The 14,124-nt window shown below is 35.3% G+C and overlaps 1 protein-coding gene across 10 annotated transcripts in view; it reads left to right on the top strand.

Annotated features, from left to right (window-relative positions):
• Nucleotides 1-14,124, top strand: part of TTC29 (tetratricopeptide repeat domain 29) — a 316,699-nt gene that overhangs the window by 236,678 nt on the left and 65,897 nt on the right. For all 10 annotated transcript variants that reach the window (XM_042870538.1, XM_042870535.1, XM_042870537.1 and 7 more), the window contains 2 exons: nucleotides 6,113-6,325; nucleotides 7,607-7,692. In XM_042870538.1, the coding sequence (XP_042726472.1) occupies nucleotides 6,113-6,325; nucleotides 7,607-7,692 (299 nt within the window). The remainder of the gene's footprint in view (nucleotides 1-6,112; nucleotides 6,326-7,606; nucleotides 7,693-14,124) is intronic.

Raw genomic sequence — 14,124 nt, 5'->3', positions numbered from 1 at the left:
TGTATTGAGGCTATGTGATGCTTAACTTTCCTTACATCTCCTTACTTCCAAGCTTCAATTGTTATACAGCCCTGGCAGCCTTTCAGTTATCTTGAGCTTCTTACACTCTTGGGAGAGATCTTCTGGTGTATTTTCAAACTGGAAAAGTGGTCAGAACACACCTTGATGAGCCAACGTGTCTATAACAATATTCTTTTGAATTGCTCAAATTTCCTGTGCCTTCTTTCCGACAAATGTTATAAAGCTCCTGTGGATGTAAATAGCTGTAGATGCAAACAACTGTTTACCTTAAAAGTGCTTGCCCTGTATCTGATGATCAGATGTGTTTTAGAGAGACCTTGTACAAGTGTTGAAGAGCAAAATCATCTTAAATCTTCATATATTTTTGTCTCGCTTTTGCAGACTACTCTGTAAGCTTGGGTTCCCAGTGACTTCTGTACAATTTATTTTACCTCAGATGTACAGGGTGATTCAACTATTTACTAAGTGTTTTTTTCTAATAATTCATGTGAGCTTTTTCTTCCACCTCCCAGTTTATTTCTGTCGAAGGCTTATAAGTTCTGTACATTGTGGCTCAATTGGAATCATATCAATAGGTTGCAAAGCACAATGATCATTTAGTTTCATGCAGGGTCACCAACCACTAGACCGGCTGCCCAGAGCCACATCCAGCCTGGCCTCGAATGCCTCCAGGGATGGGGCATCCACAACCTCCTTGGCCAACCTGTTCCAGTGCGTCATCACCCTCTGTGTGAGAAACTTCCTCCTAGTATCGAAGCTAAACCTCTCCTGTCTCAGTTCTGCCCTGTCCTATCACTATCCACTCGTGTAAATAATTTTTCCCCCTCCTGTTTATGCACTCACTTCAAGTGCTGGAAGGCCACAATGCAAGATTTTTAACTACTTCAGCCTGAATAGTGCGTAATTATCGTAACTGAATGTAGGTAATAAAAATAATACAAATAGTTCAGGCAGTTAAAGTGAAATGTAGACCTATATCTTTAAAATGGTAATGACTTTTTTTCCTTTTTGCTATCATTAATTGTTACTGGTAGTAGATTGTAAGTCCACATGATATGGTGAAATATGTCCTAATTTTAGACTGAAGTATGCCAGAATTTTATTGTGAACTTTATTGTTCTTTTCAGTTTTTGTTTAAAGCTGAAGTGGACTATTTTCTAAAGTCTTCAACAAATGTTTACAATTTAGGATAAATGTGCTGTCTGAATGTATACTAGTGCACCTAACAGCCCCGTGACTTTTTTGGCAACAGTTTCCATGGCGTGATTTTCATCGGTAAATGTACAAGAAGGTAGGTAGAAAAGGAGATCATTAGGTGATCTCTGAGTACTGCTGAGGCATGGTGCTAGAACAGGTCAGCCAGTGCATTTACCAGATTGTGACATTTTAAATTACCTGTACACTACTGGAAGCAATCTGACCTAATTAACATCTCACCTAATTAATGTCAACATTGTATGTAAGGAATTCCAGATGGTTTTGTACTGCATTCATTTATTAAATACAATATTATTCGAATCTGCTATCTTTAATTTCTGTGTTGAAAACTTCATGTTTGTATGCTGTTTTCTTAAGTGAGAGTAACTTCTCTTTTTTTCCTTTCTCTCTCAAGTAATCAATGCACTGCTGAATGAGTTCATTTTAATGCACTCAATCATGCCTCTAATGTTTGTAGCTTACGGGCGCAAGCATCAGTAATGCAGGAATGTTATATGGCTTTAGTTTGGGCCATTTCATAAAATATTCATGGAATCAAAAATGTGCATCAAAATAGCGGCTGGGAGAATTACATTTATGTGCCTGCTTTTATGGCAGCTTCACATTTAAACCCATTTGTGTTAATATCTAGTCAGTCTTTCTACTCAAAAAATAAAAAAATAAAAAATAAAAAATCCCAACATGCAAAGTAGTAGTCAACGTTTTGGTTGAAATTTGTCCAAAATACCTATTTTGACATAACAAATGTATGCTTCTTGAGTGGGTATTAGAAAAGGGAATTATAGAGGAAATTTTAGATAACATGAAAACATTTCCCTTCAGAATTTACAAAATTACATCGAGTTCTTTTGCTTGAATGAAGAGATCTATTTTTTTATTACTTCTAAGTAACTCAGTTCAGTAAAAACTCTAGCGCAAATCTTTGTTCAAACATGCGTAGTTGTTGCATTATTTCCAAAATTTGATAGTGGCAGAGTAATGTCTTTTTTACTCATATAATTGTTTAAAACTGATTCTTTACTAGCCATATTATAATGTGGCAAAATAAAACGATTAGACTATTGCTGATAGTTACTTTTTGTTATGTCCTAAGTTCCACTGAACTGTAAGACTTGAGCAGCGATAGTAGATATGTTGTAGGAATTTCATCTCTGATTTTTTATTCCTTTTACAAAAGAGGAAGAGTTATCAGAGATTTTTTATATCCATTTAGTCCATACTGCATGGCACTGGGAAGAAGAAATATGTAATTGCTGTTAACGATGTTAACTGAAAATAGGTACACTCCTTTTGTGTAACATTTTGCAAGTAGATTTTTCAACTGTGATCATATTAGAAACACCTTCTAGAAGTTCTCTTTGAACTTTTCATAGAAGAAGTGAAGAGAGAGATAAAGAAGTTCTCTTGGAGATATAAATTAAATACCTTTACAAACTATTTGAAATTATTTCCCCACTCCTTTTTTTTCTAATTTTGCTCTTTTTTTCATTTAGCAACAAAAACCATTTAAAACTCTGCCTTTCCACTAAAATATTCTTAAATAGTCAGCAATAGTCAGCAATGATCTGTAATTGTCTTATTCTCCCAGTGCTTTTCAAGATTTTTAAATAGCATCTACTTCTTTGTTTGTCTAAAAATTACAGTAATTATGTGTTTAAAAATCAGAATTCACTGTTGAATGCAATTCCAACTCATCGGAGTGAATGAACCCGCCATCCTCCTGAAGACAATATTTTCCCACAAGCCTTTGAAGTTTGCATGAAAATTACAGATTAAAGAAATAGTCTGATAAGTCATTTTCTAGTAAATAGGAGGGATTTCAGGTAATTTTGATGGAGGAACACATTTCAAAATCTAAAATTTTTAAAAGTTTTACCTTCCATAAATTTGAGAAGTCTGCGGGTTGAAAATTAGTAGTATTGCTTGAAAGAGTCTTCAGTTAGGAATTTTCCAGCCATGTAAGGGCTTTCAGGCTCCATCCCTCTCTTGCTTAGGGAGTTTTGGCAGCTATTTTTAAAATTATTTGTGTTGTGGTTTTGTTTTGCTTTCCCTCAGCATCTTCTTTTCGGCGTTTCTGTAACCAAATTGAGTTACTTTTTTCTTTACAGTCTCTCTGGTTAGTTCAGTGAAACTAAATGTGTTTTATTGTTGTTCCATTTGCATACTACCATAAAAGAAAATACTGCTTTTTTGAAGCTTGACGTAGATGGATTGTTCTCTAAAGAGATTTTGCTTAGATCTGGCAAAAAGAATGCCAGGTCAAAGCTCTTATGGTTAGATCAGCTCTTAAGAACTGTGAGATATATGGAATATATGAGTCCAGTTTCCAGTCTGACAGAAACTTTCTCAAGGGGATGCAAGTGGGGGAGCATGGGAAGAAATTAACGTATCTTATAGTTCTCATAATCTAAATAATAGTTCTGAGGGATGTCCAAGGAATATGTGTATAGTTAACAATAATGTTGCATCCATCTAAGAAGATTATATTTAAGAGTCTTACAAGAATGCTACTGTGTTCAGTTTCAGATTACAGGCCAAGGTGTCTTCTCTTCATCATGAGTTTTCTGCTTCCCATTCCTATTAGAAGTTTTTGAGTTATACGTGAATCAAACTCTCTTATTCTAGAGAATCAATTACACATGTAGTGAAACTGGAGCACAAATGCATGGCATTATCCTTTAAAAAGGACAATCCATTTGTGTGTAGACTTGGAAGAGTTCCAATGAGAACTCTGTTCTTGTGAGTATGCAGGTGGATAAAATGCCAGATCTAGCTATTAAAATTAAACTTAAGTCCATCTTTCCATGCTTTGTTAAAAGAACAACACTCGCTTTTACAATTAGTATCTAAAATCTGTGTTTAGCAACTTGGATAACTCCAATTCTATTGATTTCTGAGTTTTATTTGCCTGAAGAAGTTAGCTGGATAGGCAGAAACCCAAACAAAATTTGGAAATCTCTTTAAAATGGAAAAGTGTTTTGATTTGGGTTTAGTAAGTCTGCATGTCTATTTCCTGCTACATTTACTGTCATTGAATCCTTTAAGTTTTTGATGATGATGATTTCACTTTGCATTTCTGTTTGTGCAGTCTTATGTCAAGCATTTGTTATTTTGTTAAGAATATGTACGTGTTTTCCTATCTGCTTAAGGGGTCTTCTAGCTACTGTGGCAATAAAAGACACCCATGTTTTGGGCCATCTCTCCAATACCTGTCCTCAGCAATGGTGGAATCAAATAATGCCTGCTGTAGGATGTCCACGTTTTCATTTGCATTTCAGTCTTCAGTGTTTTTCTTGTGTCCTCTGGGACTCTTACATGCATCATAAGTTGCAGAGTCTTAAAATGGTTTTTCTATGACAGTTATGTTAAATTGAATTAAAGTTGCTTTTATGAAAGTCAACTTTCTTGTGCTCATCAATCTTAGTTGAGTTCACTTCAATCAACAGAAAAGCTTAATATGAAAATAAGTTTAATTTTATTAAAGCTAAAGGTTATGTTTTATATTACAAAATCGAAAGCATTGTTATAAAAGGGTAGCATATGCAAAGAGAAATCTAAATTAAGCTTAATAAGAGGAATCTATCATAACTGTTATACTACCTTTGGTTGGCTGTGGTTCCAGGAAGTTAGCTTCCATTTTGCCTTACAGTGCTGAAGGCAGGCCATTCTCTAACCTTCTCTCTTTTCCTTCCTTACCAATGGAAAATAACTTTCTCCTTCCTTTCTTCTTAATTCTTTCTAGTTCTTTTAGTAATCTGAATGCAGCACTTTAAAAAGTCTGTCAAACAGTATTTGTTTCTTAGAGATCACGTTCCAGAAGCGGTGTTAAGTGCAAACACGTGTAACTTCATCATTCATTGCAGTTTTTAATACAAGTAATAATTGATATGTTAATGATCTGTAGGACAGAACTCCTCTATCACAAACATACAAACTGGTTAAATAAATGTCACCTCTGCGTTTCTACTTTGCTGTAGAATATTCTTTGCAAAAACAATGTACTGGGTACAGGATATGTTTCATATATTGAGTCTTAGCTTACCTGCTTCCTAGTAGTTTTTCTGTAACTCACTATGTATACAGAAAATTTTTCAGTTCCTTCATGGGGCTTTGAATTTCAGTTGTCCAGAAAGCCTAGATGTACTACATGTAAAAAGCTAGCTGAAGCTAGGGGGTGAAGGAGGAACTACTTGCATCTTCAAGTGAATTTTTCACTGAAAGATGTTCTAGTAGCTTAGGTTTGAAAATCAGGCTCAATACTCAATGTAGTAGTGGTTCTTGCTCTTCCAGTAATCTCACCACATCTACTCTCCAGAGCTGACCTAGTAATAATTCTTGAATTGTTTCTTTCCATAACAATTCTTTTCATCAATTCTTTTATTTGAGTAACGACTTTTTTCTGTAGTTTTGATACATTTATTCTCCATTCTACTCTCCAACTATCTTGGCATTTTCATTATGGAAAAAAAAAAAAAAAAAAAAAAAAAAAAAGATGAACAGTTTAAACTGTGATTGTTTATCCATGCATGCCCATTTTTTTGATTGATTGATTGGTTGTTTTTTTAATATAAGATCCATAGAGGTCATTTTAATGAACCTACAACAGGTTATTTTCTAGAAAATTTTAAGGTAGTATCTTTTAGATCATATGACCCCAACACTGAATCCACAAAGAAAGCTAAGATGCAAAAAGTTGAACATGCAGTATTTCTGGTAATTTTTCCGATGATTTCTAAGTTACATACTGAAGATTGTTTAAAAATCTGTGAATGGATTGAGATGCAATTGGCTTTCTAGTAAGAAAATGACACACTAATAACTTATCAAAATGTTGTTGATTACACTGGTTGCAGTTATGAATGAAATTTTTCAGGTCATGTCATGAAGGCTGCTGAGCATTATGAAGCATTTTACCAGCTAACAGAAGGTTCAACGTGGAAGGATGAGACAGGCCACACTTACTATTCACTGGCATGTGACCATCTTTGGAGAATTTATATATTACAAGCAGACAAAATGCTAGAAAACAAAGAACGACAGCAGGCCATCAAAACATTAATAAAAGCTATCAGAATGGCAAAAAACGGTACGTATAAAATAACATTTTCATGTACTTTTATTTGATGGGCATACTATGATTTTCTGAAGAGTAAAGTAGAAATTGTGAAGTGTTAAACTGAGTGATTATTTTCTACGGAAGTCAAAGAGAATCGCTATTTGTGCACTTCCAGACCTCACTAAAACAGTAAGGCCTTCTTGCTGACAACAAAGAATCTTAGATTTCTGAAAGCTTCATCTCCAAAAACAAAACACCCTACTGGAAGTAATGGTATAGAACCAGAAACCCGTAACTAGCAAGTGAGATTTTGGTTAGCAAGTGATTGTTGATTTGGCAATTTTTGAGTGATACTGTCTGCTGGATGACTGTTTTTCATTTTACGTACGTACTTAGCACTTGCAAAAAGCAATTTTCTATCATAAGCAAGTAAGATTTCATCTTTATATCTTAGTTTGTATAAATATTTTGAAACCTGAAGGAAGAAAATTACAGAATTGCAGAACAGTTGAGGTAGAGACCTCTGGAGATCAAGTCCCATCCCTTTCACAGTCAGCTAGAGCAGGTTGTCTAGGACAGCATCCAGTCGAGTTTTGACCAGCTCTGCAGGTGGAGACACCACAACCACCCCGAGTTTTCCAATGTTTGACCACCCTCTCAGTAGGAAAGTATTGTTGCGTTCAGATGGAATTACAGCCTGTGCCAACTGCCCCTTGTCCTGTCACTGACAACCTCTTAGAAGAGCCTGACTCCACCTTCTTTGTACATTTCTGTTAGACTTCTGAACACATTAATGAGATCCTTTGCCTGAACTTTCTCTTCCATCTGCTGAAATGTCCCAGATCTCTCAGCGTGGCCCACTGACAGTTATCTCTCGATGTCCAAATATGCAGGTCAATATAGGTTGTTTGTATCTTAAGATGCATTACATATTTTATTTTGTAGAGACAAAGAAAGGGTGCTTGTATGTTCTAAGGTGAGAACAGAGTTCTATTAAACAATTCATGACAGAGAACGTTACAGCACATTAAGGTGATTGTTCTGCATTACTTACTGTAAGACATTTTCTCTGACTGTGTGGAACATTCTTGTTGAACTTTGTTTAAACCCCTAGCCTCTAAGTTTAATTACCTATTTAAATAGAAGCAGATTTTTTTTGGAAAAAAAGATAAATGAAAAGGTAAGGGAAAGGAAAAACTTACAGCAGCATATAAGCATCTACATGTTGTTTAATAACCTGCAAGGTTTGTCTCTGCTTATGTCATTTTGTTAAGACTACACTGGTAACTGTAGCTGTAATCCTTTCTGTAGGAGGTGATAAGAAGATGGAAGGAGAAGCTGCATATTGCTTAAGTTTAGTGTATCATTTTGCTGGAGAAGAGAAGACAGCATTATCAGTAAGTTTATTTTAACGTTGCTTTAGCTTTCTCAGAGCCTTTCTCTTTATGTGCACATAAAACAACTTTGCCTAGTTTTATTTAGGTTTTATTTGGTTATGATTTTTTATTTTTTTAAAAAAAGCAAACTATTTTTGGAATTTGTTGGATTACAGTGTATTTGTGAGCAACAATTAAACTGTCAGTCCAAATGTTAAGCTTTTCAGAATACGTGGAAGAAATATGAATTGCTTTTGATGTGAAAAGCTATAGTGCTTTTTACTTGTAATCTCTTCTGATGATGCATGGGTTCAGGCTCCACTTTTCATGTTTCCCTTGCGCCTCCCCCACATGATCATTCAAAGACAGTGCAAATTCAATGTGTGACAAGTGGGGAAGGAGTGTTTCTCCACTTCTTCATAGGTCAGCAGGAAAAGAAAGATAAGGAACAGCTTGATTTATCTGTCATCAGAGAGGTCACAGTCTTCAGTGACCCTCTAAAAATGTGGGAAAAACGTATTTGTTTTGTCTATGATTATTGCTGTTACTCACTTGGAAAATTACTGTTTCTGTTTTAGTTTCTTCCTTTATCTGTGGAGTTACTCAGAATTTTATTAATGAGCAAATGTTATAGAGAACATTCTTTGTGGTTTTGGTTGTGGTAGTTCATCTTTCTCAGAAAGGCCAATAGAAGTCATGGAGTGAACTGATTATGAATTTTCCCATTGTTTGCTTTGCTCCAGTGGTTTAGGATGTGTTCTAGATTTTTTTTGAAATACACTTTCATATGTTTTCAGTGATTCATGACACGACTTTTCCAAAAGCTTTGGACCACCTTTATATATAATCCTTCAATGCTGATTGGCTTTTCTTCTGTCTAAATCAAACTCATTCTGGAAAGTAGGATGTGTATGTTGTAGACAGTGCACTTCTAGTCAGAAGCCAAAAAGCCTGCTCTTACTCAGCTGTATTCTGCAGCTGAACATGATAATGTTCAGTACAACAGATTAGGCTATAGTTGTTTTGTGCTGATGTTTCATCTGTGTTGGTTTCTTGACCTACAAGTATGAAGACATTTTTACCTGAGCAACTTTTCTTGTTAAGTTTCTGAGAGTCAGAATAAGTTGTGTGGATGATGAAGAGCACTAAGACAAATAAATCAGCTAAACAAAGCCTGCATGTTCCTTTGATCTCTCCATCACAGTAAAAACTTACTAATGAACAAGACTATATAGTCTCTGTATTATAGAAAGGATCAAACTACCCTTGAAAGCATCAGAAATATTAGATATTCTGGCATTGTTTCCTCAGGGTCCATTTTGCTTAAATTTTATAGTTACTTGTTTCCCAGTATTGCTCCCCCATGTCTCCTGCCAAAAAGTTACAGAAATCATTTGCAAGTTTCATTTCTTTTTGTTACGTGCAGTATGGTTGGGATTTTTTTTTGTTTTGCTTTGTTTTGTTTTTGAGGAAGGTTCTAGTACCTTCAATTTTGTAGTGTACTACTATTAATTTAAAATGTGTACATGGGATGTTCTGCCTTTAATTTACAAAAACACCTGACAGGTATGGAAAGCAGTGTATATTTTAATTAAAGGGGAAATAAATTCTCTGTAATATAAAACATAAATGGATAAATTCTTTTAGAGCATAAGATGGTGTTTTATTAATATTAATACTTTACAGAATAAATAAAGATACCTAAAATAATGACATCTCTAATGAGATTGCATAACAAACCTATGAAGAACTTTCATTCTGAAAATATATTGTGCGTTATGGAACTGAGAAAAAGTGGTAACATTTTAGTTCCTTTTTTCCTTCTGTCCTTAGTAATCATCAGTATAGAGAGCAGTAAAATATCAGTGGTTTTCAGTGGTGTTGAACACAAGTTGTCTTCACTCTCCAATTAGAAATCATTGCCTAAAATTTACCCTTCTGTTCTCAGTTTAATGGTCTCTGTATCCAAGGGGAGCTCAGATGCTTACAGAGATGAAATCATTGCATCCCATTCCCAGAGGATCACTGGTTATCATTACACATAACATGCAGACAATACTGCTAGGAGCCAGTTTGCCTCATGGTAATATGTAGTTCATCACCAGCTTCTGTAGCATGCTAAAGAGGTCTTGCCACACAGCTTGGGACTACTCGGGTGTAGGCTCAGGGGTCTCAGCAGTTATTTTCCTGCTTTGCATCAGTTTTCATCTTCTTTATCCTTTTGTGCTGTGGTTCACCTCAGGCAGTCTCCTTCTAGGGGAATCTGAAAGGAGCAGCTGTTACAGATACCATTTCCTCCAATTGTTGCCACTTGGTTCCTTTTGCTGCTGAGCGTGCTACTCCCTCCCCCAACAGACACACAGTAGCATGCATATAAACTTGTTTCTCTTTCATTCATGTCTTCTAGAGTGGAGAAGCATATGTTCAAAATATTCATTATCTGATGCAGTAATTAAAGGTTGAAATGATTGAGCTGCAGCCTATTAGATCAAAAATGTGCAGTCACTTTGTATTGAATGGGCTGTGTTTGTTGGAGAAGGATTTTTTGTTTGCTAGGCACTTGGTGAATAATCTAACAGAATTTCATCTGGCGCATAATCTGTATAAGTTGATTTAATTTTATTTGATACCTTTGATGGATTTCACTGAACCTACTTAGGTGTAAAAACATAAAGATGTGCAAGTTTAAAAGCCTGAAAACTAATTATGTTAAGCATCAGCATAGTAGGTTCATAATATTTTCATATCATCCAGATTATAACCAAGATTATTAGATTTCCCCCAAATATGACAGGAAATATTAATAGTTCCTAATGCACACATTTTATCTCAAGCATTATAGATTTTTTTTCAGAGAAATTTCTCCATCTAAACTAATTTTGAAGTGAAAGTTGCTGCTTGTTTTTTCTTAAGACTTACATAACAGGCGAAATATTAACTGATACAGCTGTATGTCATTCAAAATCTTACATAGGGCATTGTAACCTAATTCGCAATGTGGGGTTTTTTAATATACTGGACTTTTAAGAATACTTCAAATCTTGGACATCAGGGGCTTTTTCTCTTTCAATTACTTGCATCCCAGGTTATCAGAAAAATTCCAGCTCCTATACCTTTCTGAGCATTTGTTTCTTTCAGATGTTCCTTTATTTTGGATATCTGTGCCTCAGTTATGTTACACATTTAAATAATAGGAGCAGGGTTCTTGAGCTGCAACTCATGCCAAAATAAATGTGGTAATTTATGACATAATGCCATGTGCATCAATTGTCAGAATTATGGTATACAAGCCACAGGCATAAAATTATCAAGAAAATTTATGAACTTATAAAGGCATCTTCACATTCAAAATGACCCTATTAAAGTAATCAGAGGTGATTTATGACCATAATTTTAATTTCTGAAAAAATCTGTATCTAAAAAACCTGAAAATTTTAACTCATGCAAGTAGAGAAAATGTAAGTAAATGTACTTGGAAGGCAGATATGCTAAAATTAGTGTACACTGTATATTTTATCTAATTGTATCTATTGTTCTTAATTATATAAATAATGGCCATATTTCTATGTGAGTTTACAACTCAAGGAGGATCCTAACTAGTAAGAAAGTTAAAAAAATAGACTACATTATACTCTTTTTTTCCCATGTGTTGTAAAAGATGATTTAGAAGAGTGAGCATAATTTCTTTGAGGTTTGTTTACTAACCTATTGCATTAGTGGGAGACTGAACTTCAAGACACGCTTCTGCAAGCAGCGTCAGGATAGAAATCCAAGTTGAGATTTAAGCTTTCACTGTTTTCACTGCAGAAACGCTTAAGTGGGGCTCACAAAACACATCAAAAGATAGTATTGAATGGAAATGATTTCAAACTTCCTTTTTTTTTTTTTTCATCAAGCTTATTTGTAATTGATATTTAGCCATTTTGATGGTGCATAACTTTCTCAGCATAGAAAATAGGGTCATGTACAAGTTTAAGAAATGCTAGAATAAGAAACTCATAATTCCTAGAGGCTTCACTTTTATTGGAGCAGGTTTAAAATTTTTATTAAAAGTGTGCTCAAATAGAAAATCTGTATTTTTCTTAGTTAAGGAATAGAAGACCAGACAAAAACCTGAGTCAACCTTGACTGTAAGCACTTCTGACTGATCTTGACTCTGACAACAGATTATATGCTGAAAAAGGTTTTCTTATGGAAGGTCTGGGGTTAGTGAGCCAATTCTTGCAACTAAATTAATTTATTGTTTCTGGGAGGTCCCACTGCTGGCAGACATTGGTGGGATGAACATCCCTGCCCTGGTGAGGACACATTTAGAGTACTGTGTCCAGGTTCTGGGCTACCCAGTTGAAAAAAGACAGGGATCTCCTAGAAGGGGACCACTAAGATAATAAAGGGCTGAATAACCTAGGTCTGTTCAGCGTGGGGAAAAGAAGACTGAGAGCGGGTCTGATCAATGTTTATAAATATCTAAGGGAGGTGGGAGGCAAATGAATGAGGCCACGCTCTTCTCAGTGGTGTGTAGCAATAGGACAAGGAGCAATGGGCCAAAACTTTAACTTAGGAAGCTCTGTGCTAACACAAGGAAGAACTTGTTTATGGTAAGGGTGATGGAGCACCAGATCAGGCTGCCCAGAGAGGCTACGGAATCTCCTTCTATGGAGATGTTCAAGACCTGTCTGGACGTCTACCTGTGCAACCTATTGCAAGGAGCCTGCTTTAGCCACGGGTTGAATTCAGTGATCTCTTGAGTTCCCTTCCAACCCCTGCAATTATGTGTGTGATTCTCTGACAAGCACTATTCTATGAGAACAGTTAGTACTGGTACTAAAAGTTACCCTGACAAAATACTTTGCCTCAAATGCTTATAGAAGTAAGAAATAACAATCTGAGCTGAGAATACTAAAGGAGATGTGAAACTTCAGGGATGTCTGATCGTTCAATTAATTCTTAATTTTTAATGAGGACGAAAGACCTAACATTATTTTGGATATGAAAGTTAGTCTCTTAGTCAAGGAAGGATTTCTTCCATTGGTTTATCCTAGATAATCATTTTCCTATCTGAGCCCGTTTCTTGAAAACTTGAATAAAAAATATACCCAATAGTTCTGAGATGTAATAACATTGTTTTCCTTCAGTACCTTTCTGTATACCACACAAATTGGCACCTTGGTTATATGATGTCCACCATAATTGCCTTGGAACATGGTATTATTTTCCTTCTGAGCCTGTTCTTCAAATTACATTTTGCTTGGTTAGTGGCATCAGAATAGCTCCCCTCAGTAAACTGGATTTCTGTCAAGATAGATGTGCAGTAAGAATACACTTTGTGAGAAAGCAGTCTTAAATGCAGTGCTGCTGCGGAGTTACAACAGTCGAGTTACACAGCAATCATAGAGCATAAGGAACAAGAAAAAATGAAATGTGTTTTAAAAAGACAAAGAAAAAAGAAACAAACAAAAAAAAATCTGTTACCTCATGCATTACAAGCCAATCAGAAGATTTTCAGATTATTTCCGTGTTTTCCAAGTTTTGCCATAGCAACAGTGAATGCAATAATGAGTTATTGATGTTAACCTGATTCTTCAGAAGTCTCACATTCTCTAAGACTGACTACCAAAATGCCATAGAAGTGTGGTTTTTTGTCAGCTGCTATGATTTCAAATGTAATCATGCAGACACCCCAAAAGAGCAAGAAGACAGTGAGCTGAAGATTTGACTGCACATTCCATTGAACAAATCTTTAAGACATTTTCCAAATTTTAAGACTGTGTTTCCTCTGCTGCTCTCAGGAATCTGAATATGAGTTTAAAACTCCAATTTTGGGAGCTATATGTGGAGAACATCAATTTTGGGGTTTGTTTTCAATTCCAAAATGGTATGAAAGTTGCTGAATTTATGTATATTTATAAGGTTTGTGTAGCCTTATCCAAAATATGCATATTAAAAATCCTGAATTTAAAAATCATAGCATTTACCAAACTTACAACTCTATTTTTTGTAAAATTTTGCAACAGGATATCCATTATGAAATGGCTAATTTTATTACTGTGTTCTACACACATGCACCTGTGTACATGCATGCACACACCAAACACCATGTGAGTTTGCAGAAGAACTGGAAGGGGCTAGAGTGCGGCATCAGTAAGACTTGACATGCTGAAGCATGTAAATAATAATAATAGATATTGCCATAATATCAAGAGAAGTATTCATAAGACTCCAAATGTCTTCAAAAACTTATAGCTAGTAACTGTGTAACAAGCTATAGTTACTAGTAAACTAGTAACTCAAAAGTAGCAAAATTCACTTACTGGGGGTTCACTCGGCTCTGACATGGTGAGCACGTCAAAATGTTGAGGACAAAACTATAAAAACTCCTTGAATTTCTCTGCAAATGAATGTCTTTGCATCCATTTTTAACCAAGACATTGAGAGCAGAGCAGTTGGTAGTTA

This window comes from Lagopus leucura, unplaced genomic scaffold (assembly GCF_019238085.1).
Source record: "Lagopus leucura isolate 7727_CA_CO unplaced genomic scaffold, USGS_WTPT01 Super-Scaffold_100004, whole genome shotgun sequence".
NCBI classification, from domain to species: Eukaryota; Metazoa; Chordata; class Aves; order Galliformes; family Phasianidae; genus Lagopus; species Lagopus leucura.
This window is presented reverse-complemented; position numbering and strand designations above follow the sequence as displayed.